General features: G+C 33.9%; 1 protein-coding gene across 1 annotated transcript in view; it reads right to left on the reverse strand.

Annotated features, from left to right (window-relative positions):
- Nucleotides 1-18,631, reverse strand: part of PCDH17 (protocadherin 17) — a gene marked incomplete at both ends in the record, with an annotated part of 83,516 nt that overhangs the window by 39,561 nt on the left and 25,324 nt on the right. The window contains 2 exons of the mRNA XM_084201398.1: nt 16,992-17,164; nt 17,325-17,383. Coding sequence (XP_084057524.1) covers nt 16,992-17,164; nt 17,325-17,383 — 232 coding nt within the window. The remainder of the gene's footprint in view (nt 1-16,991; nt 17,165-17,324; nt 17,384-18,631) is intronic.

Consider the following 18,631-nt stretch of genomic DNA (forward strand, 5'->3'; position numbering starts at 1 on the left):
ATTTATTTTTTAGCATTCAACAGGCCAGGTGGAAAAAGTAACTATAAGTTACACTGTAATGCTGGCCACTAAGCTCTCAAATTTAACGTCTACAGAAAAGAGAAAAAGGAAAGGAAAAAAAAAAAGCTACAGTATCATTTAACTAAAAAAAAATGGGAACTACCTGAACATGACAAAGCTTTTTGAAAAGAAATTGAGGAGGACAACTAAAAGACTAAATCCTTGCAGATAGCATGACAGACTGCCTAAAGATACTATATTAGGGAGATCAGAGAAACCGTATACCACTTATCAAAAACGCTTTTAAAGGACAAAAAAATAGCCAGCATGGTGAAAAAGCAGACTGAAGAAGGCCATTAAGAGTAAAAAGATACTCTGAAAAAAAGTCAAAATTGTGAGCAAATTAGGATGAGGAAAATGAATTAAATCCAACACAAAAAATGTTACAATATTGTAGGGAAGTATGAAAAAGGTTTTGAAGACTATTTATTCATGACATAGAAATTAATGAGGATTTTTATCCAAAAAAATAAAAAAAAAATGAAAGTCTGCCAGAGGATCAGTGAGGCTAACAGAGAATCTGTACATACAGAGTGCTAAAAGAAAATGAGGTCATAAGTACCCGCTCCTAAAAAAATTAATAATCAAAAAAAAAGAAAGTAAAAAATGTTTTGGAAAGAAGGAACCCAGGGTGATTCCTACAATGCAGATATTTTGTGGATAGAAATGAGTCACTAAAACTGCCTGGAACTAAAAGATTAATAGGGTAAAATAACTCCTAACAAATCAGCAGACCATATGGAATCCAACTATGAAATTTGAGCATTGTAAGAGTGTCACTTAAATTAGCTTTGATATCAAACAAAAGTGAGTAGTAAAATCTGAGACTGGGAAGAGCTGCAGATAGATGTCATGCAATTGAATAACCAGTGAAATGCCAGTAATATTCATGAGGAAAATAGTTAACAAGTCTCAATACCTGAGCAAGGGACTCTAAAACTAATCTCTGTATTAGTCTGGACAGTTAAATGAAGATGTCAGCTCATAATTCATCAGCAGAACAGTTAGAATAAGAAGGTATTTTGGAAAAGAATAAAGATTAAACCACAACACATTACTCTTTTAATCCATAGCTGCTGTGTCTAGACTTCTGTATTCAGATCTGCTCATGCCATGTTCAAAAGAATATAATGGAACTGAAAAGACAAAAAAGAGCAGCAAGGATGATCAAAGTTATGAAAAGGCTTTCATAAGAGAAGAGATTAAATAGACTAAGATTTTTCAGCTTGAAGAAGACACAACAAAGGGAAAATATGAAAAGATTTTTGAATTGTGATTGTCACTGAGAAGACTAATAGGAAACAATTATTTACTGTTTCCCCTTAAGCAAGAAGTAGGTACTGCCAGTGAAATTATCACGTGGCAGGTTTCAATCAAAAGCAGTGTGTTTGTACACTCACCAAAGTTGTAGAGATTGTTGTGCAGGACAAGCTAAGGGTCCATAAAACCATTTCACAAAATCACAGAACAAAAATCCTCACAGGTTTGACAAAAAAATATCCTTTTTTTTTTAATTTTCTTGCATTCTTTTCTTTAGACTTTTAATTGTAATTGTCCTGAAGTCTTTGTGCAAGAGCTGGAGTAACAGGAAATTCCACAAGGTGACTCAGATGTGGCATTTGGGTGGATGATTGAATTACCTTCAGCTGCTGTAATGAAGGACATACACATACTACTGTTGCCCTAGACTGCACAATGAGTCAGAGTCTGTTACTCCATGTGTAACATCCACATCTCAACCCTTTTTAGGTGGGGTTGTTTTCATATGCTTTTAAAGCCCTACAGATTAATATCTTATGTACCAAAGAAAATGTTTAAATCAGTGTGGTAGTTGCTGAATCAGTGCTTGCACTGCACCTTCCCAGCAATTTTTATTACTCTTGCTTTCATATCCATTATTCTGAATGTCAGGGAGCTATTTTTAAGTAGTAGCTTAGTTCAGTTTAATAAAAGATATTAAATTATCTGTACCAAAAAATTAAAAGAATTCGTTATTAAGAATTTAGTTTCATAAAATCAAATGCATATGTAGCTGCCAGTGTGCCTGCTCCAGAAAAGCTACATTTTACAATCTGCACTGGAATGGTGAGATAGAAAAAGAGAGATGAGACCCAAATTATGAGAAGTCACAGAAGGAATACAGTTAAAAATTTCATATGTCCAAAAGAAAATTTACCTGTCTTTTCAATAATTCTTTTATATGTCCAATATTATTACTAAGTTACTGCTTTAAGCTTAAAGTAATTCCTTTTGAAAATCACTTCTATTTTTTCTGGGAATACAACAATCATAATATTGAGTTCTTATCTTTCTCAGAGTGAAATTTTCTGATGATAGTAAATAAAAAATTTAGTTAACTTTCAAAAAGCTGAGGGACCTAAAGCCCAAATCAGAAATAATATTAAGAGTTAAACTGACCTGTATTATCTCTATTAATACAAGGCAAGGTATAGATATATTAAAACCTGTGCAAAGATGTAAATTGAATAAAATGTTACACTATTTTCAGTAATAAACACTTTGGCTTTCCTGCTCTTCAAAATAGATAAACTTAGAATATTTTGTGAACTACAAATTTAGCTGTAAATAGCAAAGCATAAAGTATTATAAGGGGCGTTAATCTAAATTGTATTTCCTATAATTTCTGAAATAGTAATCTGTAGTCATTTAAAACTGTCTAGTTAATATTTTCACAAGAAATCATTATTTTTTATCTTAAAATAGGGGGGATTTGTTTGTTTGTTTTATAAACTACTTCTTTATTTTCTCATCCTTTGTAAAAGTAGTAAAATATTGAATAAACCAACCAAACAATTTTTTTGGAGGGTACAAAAATAGTAAACTGAACCATCAGAAGAAAATACTCAAAATTCCCAAAGTAAAGGGACTGCCTTGAGAGAGAGTGAAAAAATAATCCAGATAGGATGGTTACTCCGCTACTTGTTTTTATGTTAACAAAGCTGAAAGAGCAAACATAAAAGCAGAATTCAGTCATAAGGATTTGAGTGACGTACAATATAGAGGATTTACTTTCTGAGATAGTTCTGAGAGGCACTTACAGAGTTAAATAGTCATTATTAGGGTTAATCTGTACATGAGAAGATGTGTAACATACTTCTGACAACAGTGTTCAATTTGCCAAAAATGCAGTTCAATCTTTCTCTGTGTGAGCCTTGCAAGAAAGCAGACAATGTTCCCTATCAATAACACTGATGCTGAATAGCAACTTGTGAGACCAGATCTATATTGTGAAGCATTGCTGGCAAAGATATGTCATCTAGAAGTGTGAAAAAATATATGACAACCCCGTTTCTCACAGCTACTTGGCAGAAAACTCTGACATTCATGCAGTTATATGAATATATATTTAGTTTAGTTTATCTCTTTCAGGGGCACAGTGCAGAAAGGTTAGAAGCATACCTCTTTGTGCCAGCATGTGCAACACCTCCAGCAGCTGGCTCTGCTGATGGAGCTGAGAGGAGAGTGGCAGGTGTACTAATGCAGATAAACCTCACCTTGCCATCATAGCGGCACACCCTACAGTGGGTGTGATAAAACAGGACAGAATTGAAGTATCTTAAACAAATATTTACTTAGATTTAATGGGATTGCTCCTGTATGTTTATGAAATGCCAGTTGATTCTTAAATGTATTTGCTGGGGATTAACAGCTATTCCAGAATCCACTGCTATTTAATGAACATACAAGAACTGTCTTAGATGTTATAAGGAGCTAGGCTTAAAAAGTTCATGAATTACTTCCGTTCACCAAATGATAAAAATTTACTGAAGATTAACATTATGTAAGGTACAGATATGTTACACAGAGATTAATCATTAAATAATTATATATTTCTTCATCCCTTGGTATTTAATTAACTTAAATTAAAATAGTTCCAGCAGTCAGATAAATAGGTTAATTTATTTTGATTTTAAGAAGTCCATATAATCCAAGACCATGCCTTTCTTTTCTTGTGAGTCATTTCAGTAAGGCATTTCAGCACATTGGGCTTCTTAGAAGGTTGATCTCAGATTCTAATTTTAAACCTCCAGCACACTATACTCCATTGCTTCTGGCACCACCAATTTGGCCATAAGAATCCAAACCAAAAGCCAAGTAGATAAATATTTAAGCGAAGCATAAAAAATAATGCACCTTACACAGTTGCCTGATTTTGTGAGGGAAAAAATCAGTTCTCATCTGCAGTTCTCATCTGCAAATACATGGAAGAGGGAATAATAGGCATGCAAACAGAAATTATATTTCTGCCATGGAAGAGAGATTCAACACCTCCACAGCATGACTGATGAAATGGGAAAGATTTGCAAAATAAATTCGTGATGATGTCTCCAGAATAAACTTGGGCTGCAACAATTAACACCTATAAGACAAATAAGAAACACAGAAGCCCAAAACTGGTAATAAACAACAGTCAGTCTGCAAAAAGCTCGTTCCCTCAAAACCTGAGAATACTTCTTTCATAGGTTTAGGTATATACAGTTATTTATATCAGTTAGTCATCTTTTACTGACAGTAAAGAAGATGTGATTCATCTTAAACAGATCAAAAGAATCATACTCTGGAAATACCTCACACTCCTCAGCAATTCTAGAAGGCTCATCAGCTAATTGACTACAAAGAATTAGGGTAAATAGCTCAGATGTAGGTGAGATAGTAGGTGAAATGATAGGGACAATGTTCCTGCGAACATGTGGCTGTTCTTTTCTTCAACAGGGTTGAAAATGCAGAACTTTGGGAAGCATTCTGTTCCTTTTTTTTTGTAACTAACAAAACCTTCAGATCTTTCCATCTTATTGTATTTATAGAGGACTGAAAATCTAGAAGAAAACCCATGCCTCAGTTTCAAATCTATTTTGGAAATGTAAAATGAAGTCTAAATGAAGATGCCATTAACTAGAATATCTTGTATTTCTTTAAGATTTTGAAGAGTATTTCTGGCTGCCTTAAACATTTTTCTTAATTTTTTTTCTTTTTTCCAGAGTATTATATTTACACATCTAAAGGAAAAATATCATCCAAGTTTTTTGAAAACTTTTTTTTTTAATACAAAGGCTTATGCAAAAAAATGATATTACCTGACATTGAATTAGAAATACAAAGTTATATTTTGTAGACTTATAACAAAACAAAATTAAAAAATAGTATACAGTGTTGATTCAATATGGACAAGGTGGTACAGTTCTGCTGACCATGATGAATTTCTACAAAAAAACAAACACTTTTCTGATATGAAATATCTCCAGTTTAGAAATATTTAAATGCAGGTCAGCTCTAGAAAAATTACAAATTTTTATCACTTTTTTGGCAGAGAATCAAATTTAACAAAAGAACACTACCTCTCACAGTTTCTTACTTCCTATGAAATCTAAATGGCTTGATTACATGTTTGGCTTTCTTTTCTCCTCTGTGCTATACGTTATGTTCCCACACCCTTAACTTCTAAGTTAATATTTTTTTTTCTTTTTCTTCTTCTAACTCTCATCCTGTCTTTCCAGATTTCTGCATATCAGAAAAAGACATTTAATAAGTTTACAATAAATCTGAGCTTCTACTGACATCCGAATCTATGTCTTTGAAGAATTTAAAGTAATCTTTAGGCTCTAAGTAGCAATGAAGTTCTCAGGCTTTAAATATTGGCTTATTTTGCCATACTTATGAAGGTTACACATCTCCTGAAATCACTGTAAAATAATGGCGAACTAGTAATTGGGTTAAGATTTCCCAATAACAAAAGGAAGGTGAGTTCACTCTAATCAGTAACTGTCCAGCCTGTGTTTGGGAGGGTCTTTTCTTGCGCCAAAATTCTAGCAAAATATTTCTGCTACTCTCCATAAAATAAGAAAAAAAAAAGTGAATGCACTTAAAATTAAACATATAAAAATAAATAAAAAGGAATGAAAATATGCATAATGAATGAATAAACAGACTCTAAATGTAACAAAAATATAAATATTATCAATGCTTTTGTATAAACAAAAGGTATCCATAAGAAAAATTCACAATTTTATATCCCATAGACTTGAACATCTTCTGGGATTTTATTTTCACAATCAATATAATGAAGAAAGAAAATTTTGAGAGAAGTTTTATTTTGGAAGTCCAAACTACTTGACTAAATTTTTTATTGCCAACATGATCACCAAAAGAATTTTGCTTTTTTTGTTTTTTCAGGGTGTTTTGTTGTTGTTGGGGTTTTTTTGGGTTGTTTTATTTTTTGGTTGGTTGGGGGTTTTGTGTTTCATCTTTTGGGCTTTTTTGGGTTTGTTTGTTTATTTTTTGTTTTTGTTTGGTTGGCTTTTTTAAAGTAATTTTTATGGTCCTGTTCAGCAATGGGCTCTGGTTATTCATGTACTCTGGTACTCTCGAGAAGCAAAAAAGCAGAACACCAGCAAGTAAAGCTAAGTTTAAAGCTTTCCTTACAGCAGTAGGTTCAATGTTCACTGTAGCTTTTTGTCTCCATCCTTCTCTACTCCATGTACTTCCTCTCAAAAAAGAGGTAATTTATGTGAGCTTTTCTAACAACAACAAAATACCATAGGGATAAGGGACAGAATCCTTGCTTCAAATCAAATTAGCTATGTTGAAAAGAAATATGACTTGTTAAAACTAATCAGAGACATGAAATGCAGGAATATTCCATAAAGTGCAGGAATACCCCACAGGGTGTAGGAATATTCATATTCAGCAGCACACACAGATCCAGTATACACTTTCCAGGGCCATGAAGATTACAGATGTGCTGCAAAAGCCTCTCCACAGGCTCAGAACAGACACAGTTCTGCTTCTGCTTTCTTTTTTATGTTGGATTTGCACCTTTTGAAAAGTTGTTTGGGCTCTGTAGCTGTCTAGAGATCTTGCCAATGCACAACCTAAACTGCACTTTTTATGCAAGAACTGTATTCATTTGTTCAAATAAAAATTGGGTCAGATAGTGCTATACATTATTAAATAGATATTTTAAAACTTTATTTGTAAAGTACAGCTTTACAATTATATACTCTATTTTTTTCTGAAAACTTTTGCCTTGGAATTAGTATTCTTTCCAAAACAACCTTTATGATGAAAATTGAGTGTTTTGTGTAAACAGATTTGTGAATTGTTCTCATTGTTGCAATTTTAAAACAAGCAAGAAAAAAATGTTGCAAGGCATTAAATTTCCTATAATGTTAAGGTATAGATTTATATAGATTACAAAATTACGTTACCAGGGATATCAGTTAATGATGTCCTATTTTTGTATTTATGAGTATGTATGTGGACATATATAGACATGCACACTACATATATGTAGACAATATTAATTATACTGCAGCACTAATAATAATAATAGTAATAATATTAATAAAAATAATATTAATAAAATAATAGTAATAAAACAATAGTAATAATAATATCATATATGTATATGTATATATAAAATAAAATACTATGCATTTTTGATATGAAATTACATTAACATCCTCACTAATTTATAGGAAGAAATTTCTATATTAAAAAACTGGAAGAATATGGTCCTTAATTTAAAAAATACCTATACTTTTCTTAAATAAAGGGGTATTATCTGTGCCACAGTGTGACTTGGTTATACTGGGCATATGCTCTTCTCCATTTCATGCTGCAGAGGGGAGCAGATGGAATTAAATATATCTTGGCATGCAGCACAGGGGCAGCCATGGAGCACTATTTTTTTAGTACCATGCAGGCATTACCAGCTCTATATACATTAGAGATGAAACACAAAAAAGGGCATGTCACCTTCAGGAAAGGGTAGTAGTCAGGGAACATCTGTTATACATGCAGTGCTCCCTGTAGAAAGAACTGAAACATGATGAAATATGCATCAAAAGTTCCCTATGCACTGAGGTACATTAAGTCCCTTTCAAACCATATGAAGCCCACTTGGGGAAGGGAGGTTATTTGAGTGCAGCAGCTGGAATAGGAGAAAGCAGCAGCAGGGAATGGAAACCAGCTGTTCTGCCATTCTGGAGATCTGACTGGGCAGTAGGTACACAGAAGCTGATACATGGCACTGGGTATCACTGAAGTACAGAGACTTTGTCTACACAGACACAGACTTACTAAGTTCTGTTAGTTAATCGTTCTGCAGCTCTGTCTCTGAGCCAAGACCACGCTAAATGCTGCATATTATTGTTGGGAAGCACTACATAATTCACATTCCCTGCAATTCTCTAACATGGTCAGTTCTTCAAGATGATGTTCACAGAGAAGAAGATGAGGAACAGATCAGAGCAAATATTGTCTTTCAGTATGTTTTACTCAGGATTGGACAGTGCAATACATCCCCATATTTCATTTTGGCACCATAAAAAGCAGGACTAGAGCAGATCCTCTGGCCTCAGACAGTTTAAAATAAATGTAGATTATCACTGAAAAGTGTGTATTAAACCTGTTTTAAAAATCTCCAGGACAGGGTATTTTTAACTCACAGGGGTAGTGTACTACAGTGCCTACATATCTTTATAATAAAGTTCTGTCTCAAATATGACTTAAATACTTCTCCCAGAAAATTAAACATAAAAGAAAAGAAAAAGCAAGCACTATCCTGTTTATAACAACTTTATATACACAAAGACCTTTATTATGCTTCACTCCAGTCCTTGTTCATTTAAACACACACAGATTCTAAACAAAAACTTCTTCCAAACTTCACCTACAGGCGATGTTTCACAAACCTTTATTTTTTGCTGTTATTATACCTCTTTTTTGATTTTGAATCCTTCCAGATCTGTCTCTAACATATGCCCACAAACTGCATACTGTAGATGTATCCCTAATTAGACCATGCTGCAACTCTGGCTCAAATTAAAATGAACCACATTTCCCTCTCTGGAAGCCACAGCATAGGAGAAAAGTAGTATGTAAACAGAAAAAGGGCCACGAAAAGGACAGTCTCTATTAGTGTGCACAGACATTAGGAGATAATTTTTGTTCCAGAAGAACAAGATACAATTAGTAGTATTCCAGCTAAAGCATTGCTGAATGGAATAATTACCTCCTGTCTCTTATTTAAGACACTTCTCTTTTGTCTTCCCCAGCTGGACATAGAACTATTGATAAATACAATCATTCAGATTTCCAACTAATATCTGTCATCTAATAATATATGTCATCTTTATGGAAACTCCATCTTCAGAACATTGTTTTTTTGGTGAAAAGAACGTGGCTGCAATATGCAATGGGATTTTGTTAAATCTTGTCCACTATAGTGGTTTATCATAGCAGTATTTTCTGCTGACTTAATAGGAGGAGATACATAAATCATAAAATGAGGATTTAAAGTGATGAAGAGAGAAGATGTCTTTATTTTGCCTTCTCTATATTACTGAATAAAGACACATACCTTCATATGTATGGGGTTTTTTTTAATACTCTAATTCTGTGTAAGCATAATTAAAGGAAACCTGTAAGTACACCATTGAAGGACATTTTCAGACACAGAGCAAGAGTCGGGAATAGACTCTCTAGTCCTGCTACAATAGTTTCCTTGATATTAAGTATTCATCCAATATATGAATATATGCCCTAAAATATTCATTAACAAAAGTAAGCACAAGTAGTGAACATCCATTTATCACCCAGGGAAATGCATAAAGCCTGATACTATGAAAACTCTTTATTTTCCGATTTCCTTGTTTCAAAAGTTGTTGATCTTTCTATGCCCCCACTTTTCTTTCAATTTATAAAAAGAATCTGAAAAGAAGAAATGTTAGCTGAAGATAATGATTTTGACATAGAAGGACCTCCTCTTATTGAGAACTGCAAATCCTTTCCTCGCTCTTCTGGTGGGAATAAAGTGAAAAGATAACTTATGGATTCTAAGCCTTTCAAGAACAAACTGCAGTACAATAACTTTGCTCAGCCCCAGGAAAGGCAGTGTCAAAACAGAAAGTACAGAAAGGATGTAATGAGATTTCCACTAGTGACAGGGGAGGGATATTCTGCTTTGTTGCCTCTGAAGAAAAGCAGAAAGAGATGAGCACCAACAGCTACAGCACCCAAATATTAGAATCTCAGATACGAGACTTATGGTAATATACTTGTGATCTTGAAGTGCATGGTATGAATTAATTTGCAAATAAGCTCATCAAAGAAATCTCTTCTGAAATTTATGAATACTTTTATTGGTGCAGTCATGAACTTTTCAGATGTTAGTAAGGGCATTATCTAAATTGATTCCATAGTGAAGAGTCCAATGAAAACAAAACAGGTCAAAAATACATATAATTTTCAACCACTGAAGTATTTTTTAATTATAAAATAAGTAGAAATAATGTGGGGAAAAAATGAAATTACCTAAAAATGTAGCATGACATACCAAATGGTGCATAGATGAAGTTGTGCTGAATGGCTGTAATCCCTCTGTCACAGTGACATATTTGTGTGTACTGATGGAGAAAGCTCTTTCTGTATGTTTTGAAAGTCAGTTATAGAAATTTGCCCCCCTAATCTTTGCCTAAATGCATTAATTGTGGGATATGCTGCTCGCAAAATTTCACTGCTACCAGATACATGATGGCAATAATCTGCCAGGTGATGAAACAGGCACCTGATTAAAACCCTAGTTTGGCAGAACACAACACAGGTTGAAATGCAGGATAATGGGCAATTACAGGCAGCAGTAACAGGCTAAGGCAATCTGATGCAAACTGTGTTCACTGTCATTTCAGCTGCTAGAACGTTTGCATCACTCTTCTATTTTGTATCAACAAAATAGAGGCAGAGAAGTCATGAGGCATTGAGTGAATATATCCCTTCTCTGTTAGGATGTCACTTCACTTCCTTTTCTGACTTTTCTGTTCTTTTAGGACAAACATTTGCTTCCTCACACTTCTCCTTCCTTACCTGGACAGCGTTGCTTGAAAACTAAAGCTTGTGTACTTCTGAGAAGGGCACGCTATGGTAAAGCTGTGCCTGGGAACCCTCCCACCTATAACGAGGAAGCACCAAACAAACTGGATTCTGCTTTGAAGCAGTCACACAGCATCAATCACAAATCTCAGCTTGGTATAAAAATAGCTGAAATCTAAAAGACGAACTTAAATTGACTGGTAGACTAGGAGATTGTCTAAAAATAGAACCTAAACCATGAGAGATATTCAACATAATACTCTGAGTGAAGAAAAGTTGGCAGATATGAGAGTTTTTTTCTTTATTTTGTCTAAATCCATCATATAATTTGCCGCAGACATTATACAGCAAAAGATATGTCATAGATTACTAGGTATTAACATGAGAAGAGCTGACAATCATCTGTACAGCAAAGGCAACTGACCTGCATTTTTCTTTGTAGTTCATTAACTCTGGTTAGAAGGGAGAATATAATTCCAATCTCTCAGAAAAAGGGAATTATTGAACAATTGAACAGTCTAGCTCAGCCCAGGTAAAAAAATCTTGCAAAAGTATTACCTGGATCATCTTAAAATGCTTGAGATCAAGACACTTAGAACATTTGAAACTTTTTATTAGTTTCCTCTGACTAAAAGTGAAATATATCAATTTAAAAGTTTAATGCCAATCGAAGTTTCAATATCACCATTCACAAGGACTTAGAAGTAGTATGAGACCAATAACAATGCTGGTAATTCTCATATATTTAGAAGTACTGTTTCACTGAACCAAGTAATCACAGCAGAAAAAAGGAAAGAAGTAATGTCAGTGGCTCCAGTGTCATATTGATCTTGCTATACGCACCAGAGTAGATATCAAAGAATGATATTATTCTTCATAAAGCTCTTCAGTTCTACCTACATTTTTAATCTTAAAGTCTCATTATTAGAATAAGGCCAAAATCAAATATCTCCAGCTTATTGAAAACTAATTTGGTCAATCAGAAACAGTTACAGTATAGATAAGTTTTCTTTGACCTGTGTTAGTCCTCATCCAGGATCATACACGTGCTTGCATAAAACACAAAACCAAAAGAAAACATGAGAAAAATATATAGAAAAGAACAAACAGAAGCAGAAAACACAAGGCTCAATACCTCATTTTGTGTGGGCTTCACCTAAAAATTTCCAGAATTTACAGTTCTAGAAACAGATTCTACTACTGAGACATACCAAAAAAAGGAAGGAGACCCTCAATACAATTAAGTTGCTCTTATAGCTTTCCTGGAAATCAATTCATCAGATGAAACTGGAAAATGGATACTGTGTGCAAGTAAACAGCAAGTTAGCATCTTACCATATTAGAAGTAAGCAAGTTAGAAAGGATGATAGTGCTGGACATAAAGACTATTAAGTGGTGTCAGAGCAAGAAGGGCAGTCTGACAGATATTCTGAGCACAGAGAAAATGTGATAGATGTTCTGTCCAGTCAAGAAAACCTATGTGAGGAATCATTGTTGAACAAAAGATTTCACATGTTGTGTCAGTTCCTGGAGACTCCCAGCGTTCATTAGTTTCTCAAAAAAGGCCACCATCACCAGTTTTGCAAACTTTGAAAAGAAATATTACTCCACAATCTTCTTTTCCTATTATCTCATTAAGCTGGTGTATTCATAAAAGAACTCATCATCCCCAATGGCATGGAAAGCATTGGTGATGATGTCAGACAGCAGAAATGTGTTTGATGAACTTTCTGCACTTATCAGTCTAGACTGATTCTAACTCAGTTAAACAGAATGGATTTTAATTATCCAACAGACTCCAGCAAGATTATGCCAAGAAAATTAATGGATAGCCCAGAAAAATTGTGGTAAAAAATTTTTGTCATTTCTGCTCTGCTGCAGATGCATAATGCAGGATACTTGATTTCTAGGGTGAGTCTTATTTAGAAATGGAGACTGCAAATGAGCAAGTTACTACCGACTTGTTATATGAACACGTTCAGTGGGCAAACACAACGGGTAACAGTGTTCATAGAGAGTCTCTAGAACTGATATAATTTTTATTCCTAAGACTTACATGTAGAACTGCATCAGTTGTGATGCAAATGTATTTTTGTTGTGATGAAGAAAGAGCTATTATATTTCCAAATTACACTTAGTATCACTTTTTTCATGTAGATACATTACATTTCTTTTATACTAGTAACAATACCCTAGACTAAAATGGTGCTGTTTTACAGAGAAGCCTGATGGGCAACCTTGGTCCTAGAGGAGACTCTGACAACTATGCTGAAGAGTTTCATTTCACCCTTCCTCTAAGCATCTGCCTCTAGTTTTTTTTCTTTATTCTCAGGATCCACACTATTGTTAATGAGGAAACAGCATATGCAGAAATGGCTCTTCTATGGGATGCAGGTGTGAATGGCAAGAAACTGTGTTGAAAGAAAGATGTAACGTACAGTGATAAAGCAAAAACCCAACAAAGCTACTGAATTTGGAGATATTTAATCCCTTGAAGTTTTTTTTTTGACAAACACATGAAAGTCTAGATTTACAATGGAACAATAAAACACAGACAGAAAAAAAAAAAAGAAAAGAAAAAGAAACTAAAAATTCCTGGGGAAATCTAACAAAGACAGTAATTTATGAGTAACTACATAAAGGTCCATAACTTGGTATTCTTTATTGATTATAAGGTAAGGACATGCAGGATTCACTAAGAAAAGTATAAAATTAACATCTTGCTATTTTACTGCTCCCTTGCAGATATTATTGTTTATGTTTTATGGGTTATGATATAATTTTCAGCTTTGGATACCTTTTAAAGAAATACAGATTATTGCTGTTATTCTTAAACCATACCAGACAAAACAATTACTCTGTTATTTGAATGCAAAAAGTGATTATTAAATGCTACAATCTCAAGTGAAATAAACAGGCAATTTGACAGATGTGTTCAAAACTAATAATTCTTGTAAGACTTCTAAGTAGTGTGATCTCAAACTGTCCAGACTAGGGATAAGTATCAGCAACAGAAGTGGAAAAAAGACAGGTAAACAAAACTAATTTATTAACCATTCTATTAAAGGACTAGCAGGCACGTGGAACAAGCTGTTTAGTAAGACAGCTGATTAAGATAGCACAAGTAAGCTTAAGAGACAATAAGAGATATTCTTATGCAGAAAGTGGCCTGGATATCACAGTGAGAGAGCATAAAGCTGATATAACTAAAGTGGGATGTGCCTATTGCAACACAAAACTTACTGGCATGATCATTTTTACAGTTTGGGAGGGATTTCTGCTTTCCTTTTATTCAGACCACTCCATAAGCATTTCATTAATTATTAAATTAATTCTATCTAATTTGCATTGTCTTTCTCATTTGTGAAAATGTTTAAAATCACTACCAGACAAAACTTGCTATCTGGATATATTTTCCTTGAAATCAACTATTTCAGTAGTAAACTGACAGGCTCTATCATTCACTGTTTTCATTAATGAAATGAAAATCATAAAGTAAGCTTGATTGCTTCCCATCTTACGCTGAAATCAATAGACATCTGTCTAGAAAAATGTTTTTTTGCAAAATTTCATACTTCTCTGTTACTGACAGAAGCGCAATTGCTGTTGTGCAACCAACATATTTTTTATTTTAAACATCTTTAAAAGACAATAGTCAAGTCCAGAACATGGCTACAAAAAAGTGAATTCCCATCCCTGCATATAATCCAGAATGATGACAGAATCACAATTTCTGATATTGCTGCAGGTATTTCTGGAGAAAATTGTTTCTAGCAAACTTTCCATCTCCTTTTCCCAGAAAACAATTTTTCTCTAAAGAAAAATTAAATTATTTTTCAATCCTAATCACATATATCATATTTCTTACCCTCCTTCAACTTGGCTTATGACTAGAGAAAACAATTTTATTTATCTTGTTTCAAAAGAAAAATATTACATTGGGCTAAGAACCCTAATCATACTAAGCTCAATGACAAGCAATCATTGATTTCATTGGGTACACCACATAGCACCACATTTGTTACTGCAATCACCTGAAATCCCATAAGGTGCTTGATGCACGTTCAGTTCTCATAATATAACAATGATTTTATTACATCACACTAGAGATGGAAGAGTTCATTCAAGCAAACTAATTTATATCATTACTATTTGTAATTATATTTTGAGGGAAGAAAAAAATTTTAAAAAAAAGGAAAAAATAGTTTGCTTCTCTATCTCCATTATTTTATTTTCTTCAGCAAAGAAATCCACATAAACAGCCACTGCTGTAGATCAGTGGCTGACAATAATTAACGTCCATAATTCAATATATGTTTCATAAGAACATGAGGAATTCATCTGAGCAATTGGAATAAATTTTCTTGATGAATAGGGCAGCTCAACTAGGTATAATGACAAACATAAACCTGCATATAACTCTTTGCATTATAATGAAATTAAGCAATGGGAATGGTTGGCTTAATGTGCTTACTAGATCATATATATTTTGACCAGAATTGGATTTGATGCTGCTGGACAAAACGCAGTACTATGAACACTAGCCATACAGTCCTTTTCTAAAAACCACACATTTTTAATCTGAATACTAGATAGTTTCCTAGTGAAACGTTAAAAATTTGAAAGCTCTTTCATGCCTATACTTGATAGATGGAAATCCAGAATTTTTGTCTTCATGTCACACAAAACTGAGAGAATAAGACATATGCTCAAATAGCTTCTTTAAAAAAAAATTCTGCACTGCATCTTTATACAGATCAATGTCCAATTATAGGCAGAGAGTTGCTGTGGCAAAAGGTCAGGAAAAAATAATCTTTCCGGCATTTATTACTTGGAAAATAAGGTCACATATGAGGTCAACCTCCAAATGTATACAGAATAAATTATACTGCAGCATTCTAAATATTCTGCACTGCAAAAATTATACTGCAATCTCAACATAATCAGAAAAATGAAGTTGAACATGTATTTCCTGAGAACTGTACTACAGATCAGACTAAGCTAAGAGGTGAAAATCCCAGGGCCAATTAATCAACAATTAATAAAAAGTTTATCATATATTTCTGCTTAATTAGAAAGAGAACTTCTATTAAGGCTGACTGATTTAATAGTTTCCTAACTATCTTGAACACTGAAACACCCTCCCCACAACAAGTAAAATACTGGAATACATACAAAACATTTTAAAATAATTCAGTGATGCACTTCTTTATTGCTTACAGCATAGAAGCAAAACATAAAAGCAGAGAATGCTGGAGTGCTTGTCTGTCTGATTCTCTAAAAATAAAGAAGTGTATCTTTTGAAATAAAAGACCTCCTAATTAGATAAAAAACATCCAAAAAAAAAATATTTGGACACAATTTAAGGAAAAAAATATGCTTTTTTGTCAGAATTAATGTTGACAGAGAACATTGTCATTTTCCTGACCTAAGTAATTTTGCTCTTTCACAGAAAGTCTCAATCTTTGCTATCTTCCCAGGAGTGAATGAAAGTATACTGAAAATAAGATTGTATTGGTATTTGACACTTCTCACAGTACTCTTAATTGTGAAATCAACATTATAAACAGGAAAATGCACCCATGAAATGAAAACATCTTCTGATTCATTTTTACTCTTGTCTTATATGCGAAGCATTTTCTTTTCCCCTTTTCCAAACTACATGAGGAATATAAATGACTGGTGTTCTTTTATCTTTTGCAGCCATGTCTAGTTTGAATTTCCAAATCAGGCTTTGACAGAAGGATTGTATATAATATATCACAGGCAATGCCAGTGGAAATAGAGTATATTCTAATCATTTTCAAAAGTACTAATTTTAATTTTTTTTTAAATCTGCTTTGGACACTTATGGTTTCATTTCATGTTTATTCTGAAAGATACTGCGTTCTTTGCTCTGGGCTAGTGACAAGATTTACTGTTTTCTCTGATGATAATATCAGTGGTCTATTCCTCCCTGATAAACCACAACTGCAATACTAATAGGTTGATAATGATGTTTTAAACTTAATGCTTTTGTAGGCATTGTAAGCTTCACTCACCTTGTTCAAGTGGCTGGCTTTTAGTTGAAGTAGTTTTCATCTTGAGTGCCTCCCTAACAGACATGTCACAGCAGGAGCCTTTGTTAGTGTCTTGGTCACTGTCAGCCTGATCACTGTCCCCATGCCCGCTGTCCCTCAAGCTGGCTCTTTCTGGATCCTTGAACGTGGAGCTACTGAAATACATATTGAAAAAAAAGAAAAAAAAAAAAGAAAAAAAAAAAGAGAGAGAGAGTGTTGTATTTACTTGTTCTAAGTTGAATTGTACTCTCTGGAAAAGCAATTTTGACAAGAATGCAAATGGGGAAGCCAAGAAAGTTATTTAATAGGCCTTACCTTTGAACAAACTGCTGCCTGCTGCCCATGTAATTGGGCTCTGCGGGAAAATTGTCTGTCTGTGAAAGAGAAGGAAAAAAATACGTATAGTTGTACACTGGACAAATCTCCTGCAGAGCAACAAGATTTCCTAGAGGAGAAATGATTAATAATTCAAAAATTCCCTTAATCTTCAGATTTGTACATTTTAATTAAATTGGAAAATGCTGGCATGTAATTATGTGCTCAGAACAATTAAATGATTCCGGTCCACAAATTACCTGCTAAAGTAAACAATGAAGCTCCAATAAGTGGCATTCTCTGTTAGTAACCTGACAGATGACACTGTTTATGTTTTTTCATTAGATAGATATTAAGACTGATGGTTATTGAAAATGAGAGAAAAAATAACTTTGCATATTAAAAAAGTGAATTATTCAATAATACTAATTTTTAATCATAATTACATAATCTACTGGGATTCTGAAGCTCTTACTGCTGTAATACAGTTTTTTATATGCTATATTACACTTGAATTGGAAAAAATAAACAAAAAATCAAGAAAATTTATGGCTGACGAGCTGTGGGGTTTCTCAGATGCTACTGGAAAATTGCAAGTGTGAAAATATTTGGATTTTTCTCTCTTTAATTTTCATCAGTATTAATATCTATGTCAGAATAATGAGAACCACACATGCAAACGAGAATATTGAATGATCACTGTTGACAAGTAGTTTTTAAAAGAAGATACTTTCATTAAGTCTGTCATGTATATTTTTAGCAGCATGAGCCAAGTAACTGTAGAAGCAGAAGTATTAAAAGGATCCAGACCAACATGGAGTCCTGCCAAAGGGAACTGAATTCCCCTTGTATCATTAGCTGAAGTTCTTTGGGAGAAAGAGAGACTGCATCATTCAGAAAACTCCGCATACTGTACATTCACGCACGTCACTTCTTCTTGCAGCTGACCTAGCGACAGAGCTTCTACTGTTTTCTGCATCACTTCACATCACACCACTCTGCTCCGCAGCAGCTCCGGCTTTCGCAGCAGCATCCAGCGGATCAGTATCCGTAACACAGCCAGCACAAAATTAATGGAGCTGAGGGCCTGGGGTTTAATGTCACACAGCAAGTGTTTACACAGGTGACTGGGATCTTAGGTATTTGGACTTCCCTGCCACTCCCCGCTCCCCATTTTTTTATCTTTGTTCTGGTTTTGTCAGTAGGAGGTAATTAGAAATATTTGCTGCTTTTGGTATGGTTGGAATTTGAGCTTGGAAAAGAGGCAAAAAGTTTTATCCAAAATTTAAGTCACTGCTGTTTGCAAC

Source organism: Fringilla coelebs (genome assembly GCF_963513975.1).
Source record: "Fringilla coelebs genome assembly, chromosome: 2".
Classification (NCBI taxonomy): domain Eukaryota; kingdom Metazoa; phylum Chordata; class Aves; order Passeriformes; family Fringillidae; genus Fringilla; species Fringilla coelebs.